This window comes from Prosopis cineraria, unplaced genomic scaffold (assembly GCF_029017545.1).
Source record: "Prosopis cineraria cultivar Desert tree isolate PC_DT_omini unplaced genomic scaffold, ASM2901754v1 PC12, whole genome shotgun sequence".
Lineage (NCBI taxonomy): Eukaryota > Viridiplantae > Streptophyta > Magnoliopsida > Fabales > Fabaceae > Prosopis > Prosopis cineraria.
The window spans coordinates 5,488,130-5,514,841 of NW_026555343.1; the positions used below are offsets into that span (position 1 = coordinate 5,488,130).

General features: G+C 30.6%; 3 protein-coding genes and 1 non-coding gene across 5 annotated transcripts; 1 reads left to right on the forward strand and 3 right to left on the reverse strand.

Moving 5' to 3' along the window:
• Positions 1-3,187: 3,187 nt before the first annotated feature.
• On the reverse strand, positions 3,188-7,537 carry LOC129288592 (flavonoid 3',5'-hydroxylase 1-like). The gene is made up of 2 exons (XM_054925239.1): positions 6,547-7,537; positions 3,188-3,969 (listed from the first exon to the last, which is right to left on the reverse strand). Exons 1-2 carry the CDS (start codon positions 7,474-7,476, stop codon positions 3,316-3,318), a joined length of 1,584 nt encoding a protein of 527 aa, XP_054781214.1. The 5' UTR covers positions 7,477-7,537; the 3' UTR covers positions 3,188-3,315.
• A 1,804-nt stretch (positions 7,538-9,341) lies between these two features.
• LOC129287875 (monocopper oxidase-like protein SKU5) lies at positions 9,342-15,131 on the reverse strand. Its single transcript, XM_054924139.1, has 9 exons — positions 14,691-15,131; positions 13,995-14,104; positions 13,641-13,911; positions 13,423-13,561; positions 11,604-11,964; positions 11,101-11,466; positions 10,731-10,809; positions 9,720-9,916; positions 9,342-9,550 (listed from the first exon to the last, which is right to left on the reverse strand). The coding sequence occupies exons 1-9, from the start codon at positions 14,829-14,831 to the stop codon at positions 9,442-9,444; spliced, it is 1,773 nt and encodes a 590-aa protein (XP_054780114.1). The 5' UTR covers positions 14,832-15,131; the 3' UTR covers positions 9,342-9,441.
• Positions 15,132-18,518: 3,387 nt separating this feature from the next.
• LOC129288009 (uncharacterized protein At4g29660) lies at positions 18,519-22,547 on the forward strand. Of its 2 annotated transcripts, none has more exons than XM_054924315.1 (3): positions 18,519-18,704; positions 20,341-20,544; positions 21,680-22,547. In XM_054924315.1, the coding sequence occupies exons 2-3, from the start codon at positions 20,362-20,364 to the stop codon at positions 21,785-21,787; spliced, it is 291 nt and encodes a 96-aa protein (XP_054780290.1). In that variant the 5' UTR covers positions 18,519-18,704; positions 20,341-20,361; the 3' UTR covers positions 21,788-22,547. The 2 variants fall into 2 exon arrangements, with proteins under 2 accessions (XP_054780290.1, XP_054780291.1); XM_054924316.1 differs by lacking the exon at positions 18,519-18,704 and adding an exon at positions 18,930-19,265.
• Positions 22,548-24,678: 2,131 nt separating this feature from the next.
• LOC129289733 (small nucleolar RNA U30) lies at positions 24,679-24,765 on the reverse strand. The gene has a single exon (XR_008588222.1). It is a non-coding gene; the product is annotated as a small nucleolar RNA U30 (small nucleolar RNA).
• Between the last annotated feature and the right edge of the window lie 1,947 nt (positions 24,766-26,712).

A 26,712-nucleotide genomic window follows, 5' to 3' on the forward strand; every position in this document is an offset into this window, starting at 1 on the left:
CTACGGCGTAGAGAAAATATTATTTGAATATTTGTTGGATTTAGGTTGGAATTTATCTATTTAAGTAATTATATAAGAATTTGAGTAATTTTAATCATCCATAAAAAAAATGTTAAGGTTTTTTCATTAGGAAGAATGATAAATAAATCTCTCTAAAATAAAAAAAACAATAAGATGGTCCTACAAAATATGAAAATGCCTTTCAAGTTTTAAAAAATTTAATTGCCGTTAAAATTTTTGATCAAATGATAAAAATACTTCTTAATTTAAAAAAGTAAAAAATGGTGAGAGAAAATCATGAATGCCACAATCAAAAAATCATTTATTAAACCAATCTTGTGAATTCCAAAACTAAAATTTTGAATGAAAAAAATTGTTGCAATTTTCTGATTGAAGAAAAATAATAAAAGAAAATTGTAAATACATAAATCACCTTAATCATTTATTAAACTAGAGTTGTGAATCCAAAGCAAAAGTTAGAAAAAAAAATTATTGCACTTTTTTAAATTAAGGGATATTTTTATCATTTGATCAAAAATTTTAATGACAAAGGTCCCTTGAGCCTTAAGAGGTATTATCATATTTTACTAGATTAAATTTTCATTTCTCTAATTTGGAGAGATTTATTCGCCCTCCTCCCTTTCTATTAAAAAGATAGCACTATAATAAAACGTATAAATTATTTTATTTTCATAAAATATATTGATTATTATTATCTTTTTAATTATTTGACACCGGTTTACATCCAAAATTCATTGACTGCCGCATGTGAAAAATAAAATTTAGCACCTTTTTTTTTTTTATACATAAGCAAAGAATAGGTTGAACGAGGCTCTGGTGACCATAAAAAATATTTTTCTTAAAATATTGAGAATAAAAAATAGATTTCTCTTATCTAAATTACTATGCATAGTAACTATAATTTGACAAATAAATTGGCACATTCTATCACGAGTCTTAAAAAGAATCAAATAATAATATAATATAATAAAATGAATGAAAATAATACTAAAATTTTAAATATAAAATATGATGCGATAATTGGGGTTTGGGACCACATCTTTTGATTGTTGGACCATTCTGTAATCTAACAATTTAGTTTTTGGTTTCTAAAGGCTAGCTAAGATTCACGACAAATCATTTAAGTCCCATATAAGTTGAATTAGATTTTTTTACATTTATGCACGTGAAAAAAGTGATAAAAAATTTAAAAGAGAGATTTCAGATGGAATTTATTTTTATTTTAATTATATAATTAATTAGTGAAAATTTCAACACATGATTCATTGAAGATAATGTAGAAAATGCAAAGAAAGATAAAGCACAATATTGTATACATTATTGAAAACCAAGATTGGAAAAATAACGTTGAAAGTTGATACCACGTGTTGAATCTGATATCTCAATTCACATATATAATAATAATATGATAGAATAAAGTAATTCATGTGTACCTGAAGAATTCATGAGTGCTAGAGAAATCTCGATTACCTCGAGTGCAGGCAGGTACACAACCCTCAAGTCCCCAGAGCCTTCAGAGAGTTCAGAGATAATGGAAGTAGAAGAAAATGAGTCGTGTGTTTGTGGTTACCGACTAATCGTCTTATATAGATCAGATCGGTAACCGTCTTATTAAAAAATTTAATAATTATATTATCTATTATCTCTGACTCAGTCAGTTAAGAGATAAGAAATAACTGACGGCTATTGGGTTGTGGGTTGGGCCTCTGCCCATTGGGCTCACTTGTGTGGTCCACCTATCACGGTCCACATAAGATTATAAGGACCAATTTATTGGGCTTATTAATTAATGCTAATTCATAAATAATATTCTAACACAAACTACTTGGCATACTTTAAGTTAACTGAAAAAAAAAAAATGAATGCCAATGGCAAGTTGTCTCAACAGTAATGCCACCTTATCTCCCTACGAGTGTGAGGACCTTCAAGCCCTGCTTTGACGTCTAGTATGAGTTGTGTGTATTTAATTTGATCCCTTCAAAAAAAAAAAAACATGCATTTGTAATGCTTCTTAATAGTATTGTGACAATCGAATGGGGCCAGTCAATTTGATCTATATGAGAATCAAACTACTTACCATATGAGTTGGTCCACATAAATTAGAAATAAAATAAGTTAGATTAAATTCAACCCATTTTCACAAGTTAAGAAAATTCCAATCTAACTCAAATTATGTGGATTAATAGGTTAAATGAGTCAACTTACTAATCCAATATAATTAAATTTTTCCTTTTGAAAAATTCAAAAAAAATTACACTTAAAAATATATGTCAATATTTCATACAATTTAAAATTCACATCATAACATAGTTATTTATGTTATAAGACAAAAATCAAAATATAACATAAACATGATTCTCAATTTGTCATCATAATTCATGATCCACTACATTATTCCCTCTAAAAAAAGCACACGAGTCATGTCATGCCTATAAAAATTGATAAGTTAGAGGTAAGTCATGGGGTCATTACTATCTCTCCAAAAAGCTAGAATGATATCAAAGCTGGACCTAAATTCACTCAATTATTGGGCCCTTTTGGTTGGCCATCCATGATTGGAAGTGTCATGGATTGATCATAAGAACTGTTACATCCCACATTAGAAGAATTTGAAGAAGGTCCTGAATATATAAATAGATGCATTGCACATATAATGAAGTTAGCTTTTTGAAAAGAAAGTAATGTCATATGATATCAAGTTGTCTTACATCAAGTTGTCTTATACTCTTATTAGAGGAAAAGAGAGCACAAAAGTCAAACACAAAAAGGATGAGGAGGTTGGATACAACTTAGAGATCTAGGTTGGGTTCTATTTTTGTATTCTTATTTTTCAATTTTTCTTTTTTAGTAAGTAATGTTAGAAACTTAAAATCTTTCCTCCTTCTCTATATAATTTTTTTAATATGGGTTAAGTAAGTCACTTCTAATTCACAATAGCTATCACATTTGGTTTTTAAAAAAATATTTTTAGTTGGGTCAATGTTTTTTCAACTCAACTCTAATTAACATACCAAGTTATTTAAGCGATGTCATATGACCTACTCATATACATTGTTCTACCTTCACCTTACTTACAGCTGTGAGGAATTCCCAAATTGAAAAGTATATATATAATTTCTAGAGTGATCTTAATTTGAAGAAGTAGAATGAATCTAATGACCATATATAAAATTTGAAGGAAAACACCTGATATATATATTGATCATGACAGGAGAATATTAAGGATCCACAGTAAAGATAAACTTAGAAACACACCCACAACACACAAGCCATACATGCATGTACTAGCACAGATCACTTATAAGCATGTGGCAACAACCTAGGGCTAACCATAGCAGAAAGAGGCACAGCCTTATGAACAGTAATACCAAAGACCTCTTCCATGTTCAACCCATCTTCTTCTTCATCAGGCAATTTCCAATCAAAAGAGTGAACCAGAGTTCCCAGAATCAGCTGAACCACCACCATAGCCATTCTATACCCAGCACACACCCTCCTGCCTCCTCCAAAAGGAATCAACTCAAAATCAACTGTACCACTTAGGCTCATTTTCATCTTTTCATTAATCTTCCCATCAGAACTCATCATAAACCTCTCTGGTTTGAATTCCAATGGATCGTCCCACACATTAGGGTCTCGTCCTATAGCATATATGTTCACACTGAGCCATGTGTTCTTGGGGATGTAATAGCCATTGATCTCACAGGCTTGAGTTGAGATTCTAGGAATACTTAGTGGTGTTGATGGGTGTAATCTGTATGTTTCCTTGCAAATTGCTTGCAGGTATGGAAGGTTTTGAAGGTCAGATTCAAGAACAAGTCTTTCCTTGCCTACCACTTGGTCAATCTCTCTCTGTGCCTTCTTGAGGATGTTAGGGTTTTTCAACATTTCTGTTAGCGCCCAAATTATTGTACTTGATGATGAATGTGTCCCTGCAGTGAAAAAATTCTGGAAAACATATACACACACTTGTGGTTAGATTAGGATTTAGGTAAAATTGCTTTGAATATAAAATTTTGATGATAATGATGATGATAAAGTTGAACATCGACATTTTGTTTAATTCGAGTCCATATAGAATTTCGAACATAAGTATATAGGCCTAAGCCACTACTATGCTCCTGTGCATAGTTATTATCTATCATATTAATCTTAACGACATTGATGTGGAAGTTAATTTAGTTAATTCAATTCTAATATTAAAAAAGGCAAGTGAGCAAATTATGCTTTGGATTTTAGGTTTAATAACATTATGGACCTTAAACTCGTTTATTGTGCAAATTGTTTCATCAACTTTTAAAAAAGATATAATATGACTCATACTATTAACAAAAATTGATTTTGACCATTAATTGATAAAAAAGGATCAATTTTTTTTTATTCTTTAATTTTTCTGTAATTTTGTGGGATCCTTAGTTGTCTGTAATTTATGGGTCTTTTATTGTAATTTTTTGTCATTTTCTATCATTTTTAAGATCTTTTTTTATCATTTTTTATTTAACTAAATTAAAGTTAAATTTTGTTAATGACTATATTACATTATTTTTAAAAGTTGAGAATAATTTATACAATAAATGAATTTAGGATCTATAGTGTTATTGGACCTAAAGTTCAAGAAGTAATTTATTCATATACTCTATTAGAAATCAAGTTAATTTAATTAGTTTTAATCATAACTCAGTCCAAGAAAAATTATATTGGTCAAGAGTTATAAATTAAACAAATACATCAAGACAAATTAAATCGACAAACTTGACATTTCTCTCACGTGAAGCCGTGTAGAATACTGCCTCCGATTCTAAATATAAGAACTTGTGCAGAGATTTGTTTTAATCATAAAAATAATATCTCAATCTACTTTATATTTTAAATTTATATTCTTTCTCCAAACATTAACAGTACATACTTCTTTACAAATAATTGAAGTAACTAATTTTTTTTATGAGAAAATATAACTTTAAATTCCTACACTTTACTTGCGTTTTGTCATAGGTCCCCATATTTTTTTTTTGATATTTTAAGTCCCTACATTTTAATTTTTTGCTGTTTTAGGTCTCTAAATGAACAAAATGTAGGGACCATAGAGGGACCTAGGACACCAAAAAATAAAAGTATAGAAATTTAAAATACTGAAAAAAGTGTATGGACCTATAGAAAAATGTAAATAAAGTGCAAAAATTCAAAGCAAAATGCAAGTAAAGTATATAGGGATCCAAAATTATATTTTCCCCTTTTTTATTAGTCTTGTAATTTAATTATCTATCTCTTATGTTATACCTCCCTTCGTTTTTTATTGTTAGAGAAACTACCACTTTTAACCTGTATTTTTTTATAAACAAAATCACTCATTTCAATAAGTATTTATTACACATTTTTTAAATCACCCCTCATAATTTACATTAGTAAAAAATAATTAATGTATACTTATATTGATTAACACAAGGTATTTTAGTCCACTTGTTATTTTATTTTCAGACATAATTATTATAGTTAACTGATTTTTTTAAACTATGTGATATAATTTTTTTTATATATAAAAATGAAGGAAGTACTTAAGACTAGAGAGAGCAACGTACAGAAACACAAGTCTAGCCTTCCTAAATCATTTTGGGGCTATAAGTTATCTGAGAAAACTTGACGTAATTAGGAATGAATTCCAATAGCAATCAATTTGGCATTGACTAATTATTGAGTCATTATATCTTTTACTGACCAATTAGTTTGTTAGATTATTCAAATGTTTTAGTGACTAGTGTGAGAGGCTTGAACCTGAGTGCATCAAAGAAGTTTGCCACCCCACCAGTTATGTGATTAAAATTAACCTGCACGCAACTCATTCCTATTGCTTGTTTCTACCATCACTTTTGAAATTCATGGAATGCATCAAATTAAAGCTATTCATCTAGTTTTTTATATGATATCTACCTAAACAAACAAAATATTGACCCGTAACATCTTTTCTAATATCAGCAATTAATAATAAAGACTCTGGATACAAAAAGAAATTAAATCTGAAATAATTCAATTTTGTACAACCCAAGTCCATTATTTTTCGGAAAAAGAGATGACAATGATTAATACATCTTCCTTTATTTTTATAAGACATCTTTTTAAAGTTATTATTACATATTTATGTGACAATACTTTGTAAAATCTAGGCAACAATTAATATTTTTTTCAAAATGCTCCTTAAAAATGATACTTTTAATTTAAGAGAGAAAGAGAGGGAATGAGAGGAAAAAATATATATGAAAAATATTTGTTCAAAGATGAAATAATTTTAGAGTTATAATTTAAAATATAGTAGTTAAATCTGTCTCATAAAAAAATCAAGGGAGCATCAATACTCCACATGATTTAGTTTTATATAAGTGGAATTGAAATAGCTATAAACATATATGACCCCATAAATGCAAGGTTTTAAATTCTTGTCAAAGTAAATAATGGTTAAAAAAAAAAAACAAGTGAGCGAGTATCTTTAAAGCAAGTCAAACATAACAAGTTGGGAATAGAAACGGATCATACCAAGAGTATAGCCTTGATATTGGTGAAGTTGAGCCCTCCTTCTTCATCAGAGGCCTCTTCTCTATTTGCCATCAAAATATCCAGAAAATCTGCTTTCTTATTACCTTCATAATCAAGCGTCGTTTCATGATCCTCCACCATCTTCTTCAATAAAGCATCAAACCTCTCATGCAAACGCTTCATCTTTCTCACCAAACCCTTCAAGTCGATCCAATTATTAACCCTCGGCATAAAATCTCCGATGTTCATCCCAGAAAGCACCATGAACTCCACCACCATGTCCTTAAACTCCTTACACTCCGAAACCTCGTTTTGAAACATACGACGGCTAAGTATTGCTTGACTCAGAATATTTGTGATCACATAACTCAACAATTCTCTCACTTTCACTGCCTCATTTTTTCTGCTAAACTCACACAACACACCTACCATGTGCTTCACCTCATTTCCCCTCACATCAGACCAATCATCAAGAGCCTTTTTCCCAAGTATGTGCAGATTGCTTAGCTTCCTCATCAGCTTCCATTTTGGTCCATATTCATGAAACACGAGGTCGTCTGTGTTGTACCGAAGGTAGGTTGACCCTGCAATTACAGGACGGTTTGAGAAGTTAAGGTCGAGGGTTTTGAGGAATGCCCTGGCAGCGTCTGAGGTTGAGGCAACCACTGTGTGACAGGGACCCATCTTAAGGTACATGATGGGACCATATTTCTTGGCCATGTTTGTGAAGGTTACATGAGGCTTGGGTCCTAGGAGAGGAATGGCGCCAAGAACTGGCCATCCTTTGGGACCTGGAGGCAGTTTCTTAGTGTCATGACGATGATGATGGTGGAGATTGAGAAGGAAGCGAATAGAGAAGCGTGTGATGATGAATATGAGAATGGCTACACCAAGTTCTCGGAGAAGAAGTGCATCGACAGTGATCGCCATCTTGTAAGATGAGTGATTTAGTGTACCTACTAAGAAAGTGAGAAGCTTGTTAGTGTATTGAGGAATGAGGAGCTTGTACTCTATTTATAGAGAGATATATGATTGATTAAGTTGAATATAGTTGGATTTGAATTTGATGAGTGACACAAATTCACTCATTCAATAGTATTGCACGTAATATGATAATAATCATTTAATTTCATGACATGATTGTGAGAAACTCAAAATTATATTAGAGGGGGCAATGTATGTGAGGAATGTTCTGATCGTAAAAATTAATTGATTTGATTTTTTTTTAAGAAAAATGAATTTTTATAATTTTTGAATATTGATAAAATTCAATTATTATAATTAGGATACTCATTATATGAGTAGATTTAGGAATTTATAGGATTCAAATCCGTTTGTTAGGTTTAGTCACGTGCACCAGCTACTCATCAAGTCATTTCTCTTTTTATTATAAACTTCACGGTATTTAATATCATGTATGACCATTAATTTAAATTTAAACATTGTTAGATTTACATGGATGACTTATTTTATTATTAAATTTACGGTAATTAATATTATATGATCCAACTCATTTCTAGAAGCATTGATTACTTGTTTCCCTTAATGCTCTTTAGCATGCATGTATAGAAAGACAATAATAAATCAAGTTCCCGTTTGGTTACTATAGATAAATAGAAAACAATGAAATAAATTAAAACATAAATTAAAAATAAAAATAAAATATGAAAATGTGAAGATGAATAAGTAAACTATATTCATAAGATAGAATAATAATTTAAAAATACTCAATAATAAGCACTACAGGATAAAGTGTTTTTTTTTTTAATATGCATAAAAGTTGCTGAATATCTCTTTTAAAATAGTAGACCGGAGGCTAAGAAATAATGCAAGTTGTCGTTTCTCAAAATCTCTTGATCTCGTTTTGCTTCTTTTTCTTCCGTGATGTTGAAATTATTGAAGCCTTGTTTGTCCTTTCCTAAATTTTCTTTCTTGGACCTTTCTTTTATTGGGTATGCTTTGTATTTAGTATTCAAGTAGTGATAATTGTGTGCAACTCTTTCAATGACTTTAGCACTCAATCATAGAACAATTACGTGTACTAATTTGGCTTTACCTTAGTTATTTTAATTATTTTCAGGTAAAAAAGTTACTTTATTTATACTAATTAGTACAAACTTAAACAATGAAGATCAGAGTAAGAATTTTCATTTACATATAATCAAATACAATTTTAAACTATAAAAAATAACAAACAAAATTGAATAAAATCATTTCTATATGATAAAACTATATTATCAAGCACGAACATCATATGAAAAGCGAGAGAGAGAGAGAGAGAGGGGGGGATACTAATGACTTGTACATTTTTTGTTTTTAAAAGTATTTTGTATTTTTGAAAACAGAAAAACTTTAAAACTTATTTGAATAAATATTTTTTATATAATTATTTTTAAAACTTTTTATTTTTTGTTTTTAAAAACAAGAATTAAAGCCAACTTTAAATTGTTTTCATTTTATTTTTTTATTTTTAAAATACACTATATTTAATTATTGAAAATTATAATTATCTTAATCAATTTTTATTATTACTTATCACTATTAACTGTCTACAACCATCACTATCACTCCATATTTTATTTTAAAACTATCTTTTAATTGACATAATCAAACGAGTTTTTATTTTATTTTGTTTTAAAAAACAATTTTAAAAACTGTACTACAAAATAATTTTTAAAACTAAAAAATGAGAATAAAAACTAAACCGTAATATACTCTAGTTTACAATTACTTTCACAGGGCACATGCTGATGCTTGTTCAACATGTCACATTCTTGCCCCCAAAAAAAAAAAAAAAAAAAAATCTCTCCTTGATTGTGCCTATAAAATTTGAATTGACAACTTTCAGATTACAAATTAATCATGCTTGATCTCATTACAAGTTCAGAAACTCAGTTACAAAATAAAATTCCCAAGTAACCCTAAGAATAACATCAATAATATTTTTCTATATTTACTGCAGAGAGAGGGCCCAACAGAGAACTGGAATTTGTGAGACTGTTCCCTGCAGAAGAGAAACATATAAAAGAACTACATTAAAGAGAACACATTAATTACAAGTAAAATCCAATATAGTACCATGAAAAGAAAGCAGATTTCACTTTACATACAAAAGTAAATGAAGCCAAAGGTTAAATCTGAAGATTGATGAGGTTGTTTTCTGAAGCACTTACTTTTGTAGCGATGAAAGTAAGCCACAGTATATCGCATTTTCAGGTGAAGAAGCTTCTTCCTTTTTCATCTCAGGGTCCACAATTTGAACATAAACTTCTTGGCCAAGATACCAAGAGTTGAGATTGTCGGCACGAAGGTTCCAAATTCCAGGATTGTCAAGATATACTAAAATGGCTGTCCAAGCCCCTGGAAAGACCTACAGACATGTTACGAACAAATTATTACACGCTACACTTAAGCCAAACAAGCCAAGTCAAATTCATCTCCCATTTTGCTTGACATTTCGGGTTAAAATCTTGTTTGGTATGCAGAAGAAAAATAGAATGGAATGAAATAAAATAGTTTTGTGAATGGGAAATGTCTATCATGTCTTTGAGAAAAATGCAACCAACGAGACATAATTATTTCTGAGATGGCTAACAGGAAAGCTGTTGCAGCAGCAAAAGGGAATAAAGAAAAGGAACAAAGTTCTCAAAACTCAGTTCAAAGCAATTTTTCAATTTTCATTGATCAAGGTTTAACAAGAAAACGGAAGCCAAAGCTCAAAAGGCTCTCTTTAAGCTCCTAGTTAATTCCTAGTTTATTCCAACTGTCTCAAATTTTGAATAATTAATTCCCAAATGAAAATTACCTTGTTACATAATAAAGCAGGTCAAAATACATAATATGAGGAAACAATCTAATATCATTTTGTTGACGGTTTAATGTTGAAGAGAAGAAAATAATGCCAAGTATATATCCACAACAAAGTGACTCTGCTATTACCGTATAATAGAATTTTTCTTCTTTCCCCCCTGTAACTGTCCTTTACTGGATTTTAAACAGTAGCCTAATTATAAGGATTATAGTTTCATAGGAAGTAGAGCAATAAATAAAGCAACACGATGATTTGATGGGAAATCTACAACCAACCTGTCGTTTTCTTGTCATCATACCATTTTCTTGTTAAAAAGGAAAGTGTTCAAGTTGTTCACAGCCGTGAGATAGTTTCCTAAACAAACAAGGAATACCTGTGTAGTGCAGCGAGCCACACCGTCCCACTTGTTATACGTGCTTCTGCTATTTTCTGTCCATATTCCAAAGTCCATACTGCAGTTGAAATAAGAAACTAACTCTTATTCCAATATTTAAACTCAGAGAAGATTTAGAACAAAAAAGGACAAAGCTGAGGTTCGGCTTTTAGCTGTTTGTTATCAGGTTCTTCAATTAACTTGACAGATTTATCTTTTTTCCAATCAAGGTTGAACCTTTTGAAAACTTTTCCCCCCATGCCATGTTTAGATTGAAGAACCGTGATAGGAAACACCTGAAGAACTTAACCTTAAGTCTTCTCCTAAAAACATGTTTCATGATAGATAGTTCTAAAGCCAAAAATCTCACCCAACAACAAAGAATGCATAGCCATCCAAATGATAGGTCTGGACTGTGGTGTCGTTGTTTTGGAAGATTATTTCAATAAAAGCTTTGTATGTAGCATTGATCAGAGAGGTATCAACTTTTGGAGGTCTGTTCATCAATTTATTTGGAAAATCAACCTTGTACACCCCAAGAATTTTAAATTGCTGGGCTAGTGTCAGAGGTGTTGAAGGTGGTAAATATGACAGACCATTGAGGGTAGTACGCCACTTCCCATTTATAAGCTCCGGAGGTCTGTTGAGAATAACATAAACATCTGTGACAGTAATATCACCATATCTGAAAGATCCCTGTGGGTTTGGGCGTGCAGCACCGGCTGATACGTTCCACCTAAAACATGCCAACATCAAATGGGAAACTGAATGGTCTGAATCCATATGAAAATAAAATACTCCAATACCTAAACTCAAACTGAAATGAACTAGCAATCCTAAAATGGGAAAAGAAGACAGGTCCGGAATAAAAACCTTATTGATCGAGCTTGATTCATTGAGAAAGAAGGATTATCTTGATCAGAAAGACTAGGAAGAGGACCTGAAGCAGGTCCCTGGGAATTAGAGTAATGCAAAATGGCAACTCCAGTAGCTCTAGCCCAAGAAGAATTAACAAATCGAGGACTTGCAACAATATAGTAATCAGTGCTGGCATTTTGATCCATTGTAACCAAGAATGAATATGACTGACCCACATGAATATCCATGTTATCATAGTTTTGCTGAACTGTATACGATCCCTCAGTCTCCACCAGAAGCAAGTTGTGATTTTGTATCCTAAAATTCAAGCTCGTTGAAATACCAACATTGTGCACTCGGAGCCGATATGTTTTCCCTGTTTCAGACAGAATGATAAACAACAAGCATGTTAAAAATGAATTGAATATGCATTTTGTCAGATTAATTCTAAATTTAAATGCATCATTAGATCACAGTTTAAATTACACATTCAAAATATTTTTTATTTTGCAGAACAAAATATAAATCCTCTTGCTTTCATATTAGCTGAAGAGATAGAGGTCAACATCTTTTTTTTTTTTCAAAAAAAAAAAGGACATGCCCCAGAAACATTTATTCTTTAAAGTAAATAAATGTGATGGAGATAAATAAACATCCGGCTGTTTTTAAAGGCAAAAGGCAATCTATGAACAAAACATTGACAACTATCTTAGACACTGTTTGACATAGAATGTGGGCAACCAGCAATGGACATTTATGATCCCCAAATATGAATATAAACACAAATCTAGTAAGAAATGAAAGTGACTAACAATTTATAGTAAAAAAGGCACGTGCCCATTTCTAGCCTCTCCAAGCTAAAATCTCAGCAGACAAAAGAAAAAGAATAATATTCCAATGAAATGAATTTAAACGGGCTTGTATGGGTATTTTGGACCCCACCCATAAAAGCCTAGCCAGTTATTCCTAGCAACTGCTAACACAAATTTCTCATCAGTTGCATCTTGCATAAGCTAAATACTTTCTTGAGCCCCAAATTTTCTGCTCCTAGTTGACAATGTTATAGGTGGCTGCCTTTGGCTGCACCAAATACGTTTGTATCTAGTTGATAAATGGTAGTCAGAATTTTCAGAACCATGTTCCATAATATATTTTGTGATTTTCTTGAAATCTCAACAGGGGGAAATGCCTTGAATTGACAGAACCATTTAGAAAATTCGCTTTGAATTTTATCTGAATTATTTTGCTTTGTACAGAAAAGGCTTTTTCCTAGCAAAGGCTGGAAACTATTCAGCAGTAACTCCTACGGTTTTGCGATAAGAGACCAATAATCACAAATATCACAAATATTCCAAGTGCTTTGACTCAGTTATGCCAACAAGGTGTCCTCCTTCTGTGATATGTGATTAGTGGTCTGCCATCCTTTTATCAGGTTCTGCAATGTATCTTTATCAGGTTCTGCAATCTATCTTTAATCAGTTTTGAATTCTGCTTGAATCGTTTATCTTTTCTTAAAAGGTTTTTCCTCAGAATTGTCCTAATTCATCCAAATAAAATATGGGTTGTTCCTTTCAAAGCATACGTAGGATAGGGATAAGGCTGCTACCTGCTGATCCTGTTTTTAAAAGCTTCAGAATTTCTTGAATCTCATACCAGATGAATCATTGAAGGGTAATGCTTTAATTGCTTCAGTGACAGGCAGAGGATTATAGGAAATAAAATACAAGGTCAAAGGCATATACAAGATGGGTGGGGAATTCAAACAAAGGGGTAAGGAAAGTGCAGAGTGTTATCATATAAACACATAAATGTTAAGTATGTCCTGAATTCTTACCTGGTTCAACATTTATTATCTGAAAAGTAATGCCACCTGGGACAAGTGTGTTATCATAGCGGTAAGGACCTAGACCATTAATAAGCACACCATCAGGGATTCCAAGGTCACGTCCGTCTTCCACATCTTTCCTGAGGTCCTGAATGACCACAAGCATTGTCAACACCTCTAAATGAACTGACATGATTACAAAAATTAAAAACAGAAAGCAGTGAGACCTCGTGACTCTTAGTGTACCAATCACTCAGAAGTATTGTAATATCACCATCCGGTAATCCAAAAGGAACAGGAATAACATCTCGGTTGTTTATGATAATTCCACCACATCCGCCTGCAGCTCTTTGAAAGTTTAGGGAAGGGAAGTAGAAAAAGCTCCCTATCTGATCTTTGACTTGAAACTCATAGGTCCAATTCCAACCAGCAGGGATTGGACAGTTAGTTCCAGAAACTCCATCTTGCCATGAGTTTTTCCTGTGTTGTAAGCCATTCCTGCATTTAACTATTCAACAGAATCATTATCATCATCTTTATTAATTATCATCATCATTCTTGACAACATAAATTTGTGCTACCATGTCATGAGTAATGGCTCATCAAGGTCATTCTTGACATTGACAACAACATTCCAGTTTGTGGTGACATTCACAATTGGTCCTGGAAACTGCCCATTGATCCCGATTACCTGAAATTATGATCTCACATTAGAACTAGAGAATTGACAGCTTACAACTTCTTGCGAGCAAAAAAAGCCCTCAAAATTCAAACCTTTTAAAGAACTCATAATAGCACTGCACAGAAGTGAATTATACAACTTGGAAACCCACAAAGCAATTGTGAGAGCTCCATGTAGTAAATCTTGTGACAATATCTCATTATACAACTTGGAAACCCCATAAGAGTGTTCCTTCAAGTCAGTTATGTAATACATTCCCATTATCAGACATGAATCTGTTGATTAAATCATTATAGAATCCAAGTAGTAGACTCAACACTATCTTCCATAATCACAACTAAAAGCAAATTGAACTGAGAAACTTGTAATTCATTACACTGAATTTGTCAGTTTGGTTAAAATACTGAGCTCGCCTAAACCGATTCGAATCAACCAAGCCAAAATTCAGCAAGCAGGAATAAGTGTCAATTTTGCTTAAAAGCATAGAATTTGAGGATCAAAAATAAAAGAGAAACTACACCATACTTGCAAGAGTAACTATGAGAATTGCCAAGAGACGCGGAATGAGAAGAAAATTAAAGATAGGAAAACAAACCTTTTGTTTAACTCCCAGTGGGGAGGCTGCAACGTAGGACACAGTCCAATCGTAGAAAACAAACGGGTCGCCAGCAAAAGCAACGTCTAATAAACACAGAAGGGTTGTGAAAAACCAAGAAGATTGTGATGATAATGGCATCGGATTTCTTGGTGAATATATGTCTGGTATCCTTTTCTCAAGTTTCTGTCCAGAGAGAGAGAGAGAGAGAGAGATCCCGAGTTGAAGCAAACAAATTTGGCAGTGTGAAAACTGAAGCGCACATGGGCTAGAGTGTTCTCTTCCTCGAATGGCTTCTGCTTCTCTGTTCAGTGATGGGCCCCTCTGATCTTCCACTCCCGCCGAGGATGGAGGGCCTCGTTTTGTCTTAACAATAATATTGCAGATTATTGCTAAAGCTCCTTGCTTTATTATCTCCGTCTTGTTTCGCCCATAAGTACACTAAATATATTAAACAATAATTATTCTAGATTATATATATTCAAACACAGACCCGGCTCACACACACAGGTGAAAGTTCAGGTGATAAAAGAGATGTCTTTTCCTAAATTACTACAGCAACATGTTCTTTAGACCAAGCTAAGTACGCTGTTACAATCACTAAGATGAAATAGAAATATAAAAATTCGTTACAAATCTTAAAATTTAATACTTACAACTGTTATTTGCATTTGTGTGTGTGTAAAATCTATGTTTTCTAGGATGAGATTACGAACGTTATCATCTGATCATTGACCACTTGTTCGTTTTGCAATTTTTTCTGGCGGGGGTGTCCCCACTCGTTTTCAGTGAACTGTTCAAAACTTTAATTGCTTCTTTAAAAGAACTCCGATTGCTTCCTTAGTCAAAAAAGAAACTTCAGGAGAGAAAAAAAGGGGGGGTGGTTTAAGGTAAAGTGGATATGTTCCGGCCATTCAACTCGCATCCAGCACATTCTTCAAATAAAGAATTGAGTGAATTATAAAGTCATGTATAAGCAATCTTCTAAATGTTTAAAACTTCAATTAGCAACTAATTATGGTTGGATACATTAAAAAAAAAGAAGAAGCTCTGAACCAATGCTCGAATGCCTATAAAAAAAACATGCCTTAGTTTAGTGTATGTTTGGTTTTTCATTAATAAAAAATTAATTTAGTAAAAATCAAGTAACAAAATTTATATTTTAATATGTTTTTTCAAAGTCAATTTAGTAAATTAAAAATTATTTAAATACACACTTATTTCTTGTAATTAATTATCTAACTTATATTCTCCATTTCAAAAGGCTTAGAGTTGCCAAAATTCATTTTTAGACGCTTGTTGAAAATTTAATTAGAGAATATTTTTACACCTCTTATAAGTATTCAAATAACATTTGAGATTTGAAAAGTGAAGAAACACTTTTGAAATGTCGGATATGAAAAATCTAAGCAAATCTCTTAATATCTAAGTATATTTTGAACATGATATCATCTAATAAGAGAATCTCTATGTCATTGAAAATAAAGCTTAAATTAGCATCCCAGCCCTAATACAAAATAAGCTTGTTAGTGCTTTTTGCATAATATAGGCCTCTTATTTCTTGCTGTGGTCCATTGACTCATTTCACATTTTCGATGGATAGAGAAAATATAACTCCGGTTAATAACCCTAAAGTTGAAATGGGGAGGGACTCCATTGCAACGAGATTGAGATATATGATGGCAAGAAAAGAATTAGTGATGGTTTGAACTTTGTAATCAAAACATGAATTTTAATTTTGATTGTGGACTACAAATTCTAAAATTTCAGGAAAGGATATCCTTATATAATTTGGTATTGATATTAACAAGAAATTCTAAAATTAAACATTAATATTTCAAATTTTGACAACAATATTCCAAAGTTATATATTATTATCAAAATTTGTAATATCAATGTCAAAATTTTAAAATATTTGTGTGAATTTATTTAATGACCTTTGATTTTTTATTGAAAATAATAATATCAAATTTTCACAAAAGCTTTTAGTGTGAAATTTTGGAATAGTAACTAGTAATGTCAAATTATGAAATATCAGACCATCAATGTCAAATTACTTAATGACTTTTACTCTCTTACTAAAATTTTAGAATCTTTTGATCTTGAACTGTAATTATTTATTTCCCATTGTTTGTAAGGCAACACTTTTTTTTTTTAAATGACTATTTGACAAGGTTAAATTTAAGCATTATTAGGTTCAATTGGGGGTAGCTTTTTTAAAACATTTTTCTAATTTTCATGATTTTGAATTTGAAATTTCATACTTATTGGTGAATCGTTATTTAGACTTAGTGGTTAGTGCTCTATGTGTGTGTGTATATATATATATATATATTTGTAGAGCAAGATCGCATGATCATTGGCTAACAAACAAGGGTGTTCATACTTGTGTATAATCAATTCGACTTTATTCTGATTATGTTGGGACTAATCTATTTTGACATGAAAAAATAAGACGAGACTTTATAAAATGAAAAAAAAATGATTCAGGATGGGTGGGACACAGGACTATCTTCGAAATGTCATGTCCTGTTCTGACTATAATATACAGATTATTACTTTTTTCCTTTTATTACTATGTAATAGTTTATTTATTTAATGTATATATTTTTTATTAAGAGGAATAATGCATTACTTCATTTGTGTTTGACTAATTTATTAAAGTTGAGAAACTCTAATTTTGTTGTCATTATATTTGTAGACTAGAGGTTATTTGTCATTGTCGTGTATTTGATTATTGTATCTTTTACTTTAAATTGTAATTTAATAATTAAATTTATATATTCATATTGTTTTGATTTTGGACTCAATGAATAATGTAATTTAATAAATGTTATTATTTATGCTTCTGTTCCACATCTCCTCTATTTACTGGAATGTCTCTTTTCAATCCCAAATGACATGTGACGATTTTCAAAATGAAACACGACATGAATCATAAATGCAGTCTCATTCATTTTTCCAAAAAGGATAGGAGTGTTTAAACTGCTTGCTTCAAAGATTGGAGTCATTTGAGCAATTGGATTGGGTTGAGCTGTGATCAAGTTTATAATATAAGTTTGGGCTCGATTTTCCTATTTTCCTACATGAAAAAAAAAAGAAAAATTATGTATAGATCTTATAGGGTGGACTTATTAACAAATAAATATCACAAAATTTAAAAATTAGAGCTAATTTTTTTGGAATCTGATGATAAATTGAAATTGAGCTACAAAGATAATAATATTCATTATTAAAAATATATTACATTAATTGAATAATTAATGACTACTTCATTAGTAAGTTACAACAATTTTAATTTTTTATAATTATAATTTTATATATTCAATATTTAAATTGATCATACATTATAATATAAGTTTAATACTAATTATATGTAACTATCTCATCAGTGATTTAAATTGTAATATAATTTCAAATTACACTTTAGTCTTAAGAAACTTAATTGTAATTTTTGAATTTTATGAAAATTATTTATAAATAAGTTTATTTCATTAGATCTATATTAAATTTAAAAAAAATATAATTTTAAATTCTTGCACTTTATTCACGTTTTGCTATTGATCCTTGAATTTTTTTAATATTTTAAATTCCTACATTTTTATTTTTTAATATTTTAAATTTCTTCAAAGTTTTTATACTTTGTTCATGAAGGATTTAAAATAATTAAAAATAAAAGTGCAGGAACTTTAAAGATTAAACAAATATAGTAATTAATAATAAAATGTGCGTAAAGTATAAGGATTTAAAATTATATTTTTTTTAATATTTTTTAAAAAGCAGAAAAAACAAAAACAAAAACTATCATCCTTCTGAGTTCGGCTTCAGCATCCCACCCCTTCTCAATTCTCACCTCTCTCCTTCGATTCTTGTTAAGTTCTAAACTGGCGTCCCAATTTTGCATTCCGCAGTTTGGCTCTTCGCAACTTCGCCTCCCTACATCAATTCTCTCTCCTTCTTCGTCTTTGTCTGTGGCAGCAATTACCAAAGGGGCTATCCAAACAGTACCGTGCTGTACGTTTCTTTATTCTCCTTTAACTTGAGATTTAATTTTTGATTTCTTATTCTGGAATTTTATAATTCTTCAAGTACAAGTTCGAACTTTGGTTAATACTTAATAGCAATCCCGTGCCCTGCTCTCCTACTAGGTTACTCGCACTATTTGTCCCCTCCATTCCCAATCTCTGTATTCCTAAGCTCAATGCAATTCTTTATAAGCATAATTTGAGCTTGTTTCCTCGCTCTTCTTGTTTGATCCGTATTAGGGAAACTGAAATTGCTTGATGTTAAGATTATTCTAAGCTGCATATAGCTTCTAAAATTTTCGTTGCCGTTCAATAGTTTTAAGACGTGATGATTTTGCATTTAGGAAGCAGCAAGCTGCTCCTTATATATACACGTTATTTATATATACAGTATACATATTGATATGAAAGAACATTTGGCCCAAAAGAACTTAATTAAAACAAGTGCAGCCTCACTGCCGGGGAAAAAATGCAGCTCTGCTCCACTTCTCGCACTGCCGTCAATCTTCACCGCCACCAGTCACCAGGAACCACCGCGGCGGCCAGATCGGTTTGTGTTTTTCCAAAAACCGGTTGGGTTTTTTACTATTTCGTTGCCTCTTGCGTAAGATTTGTTGCCCCCGAAGTGGAAGAGTTTCGTGGCTGCTACTTTCTCCGTTCTTCAACTCATTGATTTGAGATTTGTGGTTAATAGGATTTGTTCTAATCGATTATCTTAGATTAGTTAGAAGCCAGCATTTTATGCCTTTGTGATTGGGTGGGGATGCACAATAATTAGCTTCATTTTTTACGGGGATCAAAATAAATTACGTAGCTCTAAAGCCAAAATTACTTCCCTCTGTTTATTTGATAAAATGCCTGTACGAAATTTGAATTCTTTTTAATGGGCAGAACTTGTGTACATTTTTTTATAGGTTTATGAAAAAGGAAATATTTTTTCGAAGCTCTACGGAAATATATCATGATTGGATGTTTGAAAGAATTCTCTATGTCTTGTGCTTATTGAAGGACATCTAATACTTAAGAAATTGATCCTTCTTTTGTAGGAGGTAGCACTTAGCAGTAGAATTTTAGTGGCTTTGAAAGTATAGTTCACGGGTGCTTTATGAAAATATGTGAATTAGACATTCATCATCACTGTCGAATAATTGGAAAGTTGGTCTATGAGTGAGGAAAATGCAAGAACTATAGGCATGGACTAATCCTTCTGGCCAATGTTATGCTTTTCTGTCTTTTATTTTTGTTACCTTAAAATTTAACAGCCATGTAGCTCTTTAGCTAATCTTAATTTCATAATTGATTATCATCTTTAATTGAACTGTTCAGAAGCATTTATTGTGTGAATGGATTGAGGAGAATGAATGGGAAAGGAAGTATAGAATTTGTTTTATTGAAATATAAATCTGCAAAAACGTTTGAATAAAAATATGTTCTTTCCTTCCCTTATCATCTATTACCCTCCATCCAAACATAACTTACCCTCTCTCTGGGGTTTACAAGTTTATTGGTTAAAAGCCCAAACACAAAGGTTCTCTATTTCTTATTCTTGTCAAATCCCTGCTGCTAGGCTTAGTTCTGTTTCTGGTTTTCAGTTTTTGAAAGTAATTTCGTAGACCCATTTGCAGGATTTAAGGGGAGGTAGTAAAATGGCCAGCTATCTTTGGAGGAAATATGCAGACTATTTGTACACAAAGTGGGAGAGAACCATTCTCTGGGACATGATTGAACCGTACAGAAGACCCAAATCCTTCACTCCTTTGGTAACCATTTATATTGCTGCTTTCTACACTGGAGTCATTGGGGCTGCTATCACTGAGCAACGCTACAAGGTTCTGTTCTTTTTACATTATTATTTTGGCCAAAGGTTTTCTTCCCCTAATTTACTTCGTTTCTAGTTTAGTTTTTTGGCTCAGCAATGTTGTGGTTTTATTAATGTTTTGGTGATCACAAGCAAAATAATAGTAAAGTTTGGCTTGTACCAAGAATTATTTGAAATAACAAGTTTTAGTGTTTAAATATCCTGGTCATCAGAAGTTAAAGTCATTGTTAAAACCATCACTTCCATGGATTCTAACACCTTCAAGTCTTCAACAATCTTTCTTCTAGTGTAGATTGCTTTGAATTCCATTCTTATAGCATGAGCTGCATATTGCTTTGGTTTGCCTGTTATTATCAGTTTCTTTTTATCTTTACTCTTTGATGAAAAATATGTATGTTTTCAAAACCCTTGTATCCGTCTTCTCCATGGTTCTAGCTCAAGGGAAGATGGTTTGGTCTGTCTATTAGAAAGAAAATAAAGCTGTGACAGTGTGCTATTTTTGCTGGATTATGGTGTTTATCAGAACAGAATGTGAGAAAGTAAATAAAGCTGTGACAGTGCGCTATTTTTGCTGGATTATGGTGTTTATTAGAACAGAGTGCATGTTTTTCGTTTAAATCAGAATGCAAATTTTTATTAGAAGTTTCTTTTGCCACGTCTTTGGGAGAGCGTTGGTTTCTTTTCTTACTTTGGGCTTCCTCAAATGGCTTTTGTTTTTTTGTTTTTGGTTGGGGAAGGGAGGGGGGTTGTTATTTCCTTGTGGCTTATATGGGAATTGGCAAAGTTCTTTTGACCTGATGAGTTTAGAATTTTTCTGATTTGTGGTTGTCCTCTGATCTCCATTAATGTATTGATTTCCTTTATCATTAGTAAATTCTTGTGACAAAACCTGTTTTGTTGTATGGCCGCGGATAACATGTCTGGTGTTTTCACCTCTTTGCAAAATTCACTTATGCATTCACAAGAAAAATGAGGCAATAGCCAATAATTTACTGTGGATGAAAAATCATGATGCTTGGATTAGCCTTTGCATATTGTTTAATGATTGTTATTATGTCATGAGAACTTACTTTATTAACTTTGGAACTCTATTTAGAATCTATTTTTTAATTACTGAATTAAGAAGTGATGTTGCAATGTCACAGGAAAAATACTGGGAAGAGCACCCTGGGGAAGCTGTACCTCTCATGAAACCACAGTTTTATGGTGGTCCGTGGAGGATAATGAGAGGAGAGGTTCCTCCAACTGGCTGAAAAGCTCTGGAGGCTTATTTCTTACTTTCTTCCTATCTACCTCATGTTGCTACTGTTATACAAAATCAATCATGCTTTGCTGTTTTCTAGATATCGTTAAGGGAAAATTAATCTTTTAGTCCTCCAACTTTTAACTCACTTGTAACTCAGTCCCTCAACTATGACTCATTGCGACCCAGTCCTTCAACTATAACCCGTTGTAACTCAGTCTCTCAACTTTTGATTCCCTTATAATTCGGTCCTTATTTTTTAATATTTTTTTAAATTTCCTTATCAAATAAGAAAGATAAAATAAATGTTTATATATTATTCTAAAATACCTTCCTTTTGTTCTTTGATGTGAAAAAAAAGTGAAATAAAAAAAGTTGAGAGACTAAATTATAAGTGATTCAAAAGTTGAGGGACTGAGTCATAAGTGAGTCATAGTTGAGGGACTGAGTCACAGTGAGTCATAGTTGAGGGATTGAGTTATAAATGGATTAAAAGTTGAAGAACTAAAAGATTAATTTTCCCTATTGTTAAAAAGGACCCTTCAGAGTAGTATATCAAAATAAAGTTCATGAGCCATTTACTAGTTATTACTGGACCTTTGCAATAACAATGATGTATAACGTGACTTCTATGATAGAACCAACCATATATTATTGAAATATATTTTTTTAAAAAAGTTAATAGGTTTTGTTTTTATGAAGGAACTGATACGTGGGAAATGCCACAATTTTATATATTAATGTATTGATACTGATATATTGATCACTCACTCACATCTATTCTACAGCTTTCTTGCCCCTCATTTACATGCTGTCAGGGATGCACCTTAATTAAAAAACTTCTTGATTGTGTTTATTCACTAACAATTTGTGGAAGCAACTTTGCAAGGAGCCAATTAATCTAGCAAAATGTGACCAAGGAGATCCAATCTTTGATTTACAAGTACTCCTTCCGTCCTTATATATAAAATATCGTTTAAAATTTTTTTTTGGTCCTTAAATAGAAGAGATTGTTAGCATATTTGTTAATGAATGAACTATTATGTCCTGATTAAATTAGAAAGAGAAAAAGATAAGTGGTTTTATTAATTTATTTTGAAAAAAGAGATTTATTTTTTAGTTACAATAATTAAGGGAAAAATTGAAATGTTGCTTTATTTTTAATTATATAATTAATTTTTATTAATTTATATGATTTGATTAAAAATATTTTATATATAAAAATGGGGTTAGTAAGTGAGAAGATTTCCTGATTTCCAATAACACGGTTGCAGCAACTTATGCCCGTGCCTATATGAAAAGGACTAGTTGGAAATAAGAGCTCTTCTAGTACTGACATTTCCACATTAATACCGTTGTCTTACTTCCTTTTCTGCAACTTCAGCATTGCATCTTCTGATTCTGATCTGCAAGATTATCTGACTCTTAAGATGCATAACTAGACTCTGACGCCTTCATGGGTTTGCCATTCCACCCTGATATGAGGTTCTCTTGTAAGCGGAAATGCACTACAGCAACTGATAAAATCCTCAAATGACAAATCAGTAATTCTCAAACTTAAATTTGGAGCCTAATCAAGCAAGTAAAGAAAACATGGATGTGTTTGGTTTTGTTTTCTGTTTTTATATTCTCAAAACAATTAATAGTTTTTCAAAACAAGTTTTAGATATTAAAAAAGAAAAAAAAATAGTTTGAATCATTATTTTAAAATACATGTCTAAATTGGTGAATTAAACTGAGAAAGAATAATTTATTTTATTAACATAATTATTACTAATAAAAGTATGATATTTTTTACTTTTTGTTCTCCCTAAGTTTTGCAGAACAAAAAGTAACATTTAAAAAATATTCTAATTTTTTAGTTTTGCAGAATAATTTTTAAGATAAAAGTACAAATTTAATTAAGAATTATTTTTTAAGAATCATCAAATAATTTAAATTATGAGATGACGTAAAATAAACATCAAATATTAAAAATGTAACAATTATAACCTTTCGTCAATATTAAAAATAGGCCCAGATTTTCTAGTTATTTTTATCTTGGCAGAAGACAACTGTATCAATTCTCATTGTTGAGTTGTTTCAACACGATTGCTCATCTATTTGGGCAATTTTTGTTTAATTTTTGCTTTTATTTTCCTGATTAAATTCTTGTATTGCCCCCATTTTCTATCACGCTCTTTTTTTTTCCCCCAACAAGATTAGAAATAAAATTGAACCCGTAATCTCCTACTCATGAAATAATTTGCATACCACCAAGCTATAATTTTTAGACGCAGAGCACTGAGGGTAATCACCCCAACAGTTGCTGGGGTATGTTAATATGTAAAAAAGGTTATTTTATGTGCATTGAAATTATACTGTTCAAGCATTTTAAATAGTTTTCCGAACACCAGGAAGGAAGAATCTAATTCAAGATTTTGTTGAAGTGATTTGATATTATTTTGATTTAATAAACTCTATTTTTGTTAACTGTCGTCTGTCCCAGCATTGCGGGCACCATTCACAATCGAACAAAATTAAACCAATAACACAACTTTCAGAAATAAAAAATCAAAAGAATTTTAAACACAATGGAGACAGTTTATTTAGCAATATTTACAAAACTGCCATAAATGAAAGCATTTGCTCTTTGCAACAGCCTCTTCCCTTTTTGTTAAAAGATAAACAAAACTGAAAAAGTTGATTTGATTTTAAGAACACATATTTATCAACTTGTTTTTCAGAATAGATCACCAAAAACATATTATCAAACACTTGTTCTGAAAAATTATTGTCAAAACAAAAAATCAAGCAGGACCATTACTGAACCAAAAAGAAACAGAAAATACAAGAACATGACGACATCAAAAACGGGGGGAAAAAGGCTTATCAATTTGAAAGAGACACTCAGATGAAGGTGCTCAGAGAGCAGTTGAATGGAAGAGAAAGTTTATCCACACCATAAAGATCAGATTAACGAGATTATTTACTCTCATCATCATCGCACCTTCAACGACTTCAACAAGAACAACACATACTGCAGAGAAAGAACTTGAAGCAGAAGAAGATTGAAATAAAATCATAAATCCATCCTGATTAGGTTTCGGCTGCCTTCTGGCTTTGTTCTCAGACCCACATTTATAGCCATAGGATCCTTATTGGGCTTCATGGGCTTCTCAGGCTGCCTTCAACTTAAAAAAAATGCTAAACCAAAAAAAGTTGAAAGAAACTGTAGAAACTCGAAATAAAGAAATTACAGATTTTGTCAATAAAAAAAAAGAAATTACAGATTTTTTTATTTTTAAATTTTGAATAAAAAAATTTAATAAAATAAAATTATTTTATAATAGATTTAAATATTTTAATTAAAATAATATCAGATTTTTTATTTTTAATTTAACCAATATATACTTAAATCTATAAAAAAAAGGTTGAAACACTTCAAATAAAAAAATTGTAAGAACTTGTTCGAAATATTTATTTTATTCCATTTCATATTACACTGTCGAATAGGACCTAAATTTTATTTAATGTGCTATTTATTTATATATATATATATAGTATTATTGTAAAAAAATAATATAAAAATGCATAGCCATATTAAAATAATTTTATAATATGAAAATATTAATATAACAACTATTTATTTAAGAATATTAGCTGTGTTGTGTGACATTTCAAGGGTATATTTGTACTTTAACCCTATTTTATATTTAATATACTGGTTTTCAAGATAAATATAGAAAAAATAAAAAGTTTATATTTTTGGCATACTTTTATATTAAATAAAGTATTAATAATAATTGATGATTATATGTCTGTATTAATAATATTTGCCCAACTCCATGATGCTAGCTTGTGTGTCTCAAGTTAGGGCATGTTTAAAATATTGTTAATGTTAATGTTAATAATTGCTTAGTTGGTTAGTTATGTTGATGAGTTGAAAATATAAAAATATTAATATATTCTCTTCTTTTAATATTATAAGATATTTTTTAAAAATATAAGTTATTTTAAGTTTTTTAAAGTGTAATTAATAATTTTTAAATATATTAATTAGGGAATAATTAATAATATTTTTTTAACTGAGACACTATTAAATAAAAGTAAACATTAAAAAATATAAAATTTTAAATTTCATTAATTAATTTATTAAAATCATACATTAGTTAAAACTTAAAAGTATCTCATAATTTTAAGTAGAGATAATATATGATATAATATTTATATATTTATAAATAAATAAATAAATAATAAATAAATATATATATATATATATATATATATATTTATTTATTTATTTATTTATTTATTTATTTAAGTGTCTTTTGAGGCCAAAAATCTCACTTGAAATTCTGACCCCTAATCATGTGAACAAGAGCAACCAGGCTTGAGGGGTCAGAGCTCCAAAGGAAAACCTGACTCTACCTTAGTGCCATATGAAAATAAAATCATTTTTTATTAAACAAAAATAAAATTATTTTAATGATTCATTTATTACATATTTGTAAAGATAGATATTATTTTTATCATGTTTTTAGAGAAGATTTTTTTTGTCAACAATTTTTCAAAAATTAAATATCCTTGTACAGTTTTGCAAATATTAGGAAAAAAAAAATATACAAATAGATAAAGTGTGTGTTGTCCAATTCAACGTCACAATCAACATCACAATTTAGTTCTCATGCTCCCCCTCTTAAAAGTACAAGAAGTTTGATGATTTCTTTTTTTTCATATTATTGATGGTTGGTAAATTATAAAACTAACATCTTACAAATTTAAGAAAAAAATAATTTTTTAATCCTTCAACTTTTAACTCAATTCCTCAACTATAACTCGTTACTGCTCAATCCCTCAACTTTTGATTTACTTATAACTCGATCCTTATTTTTTAATTTTTTAAAATTTTTTATCAAATAAGAGGAATAAAAAAATGTTCATATGTTATTTTAA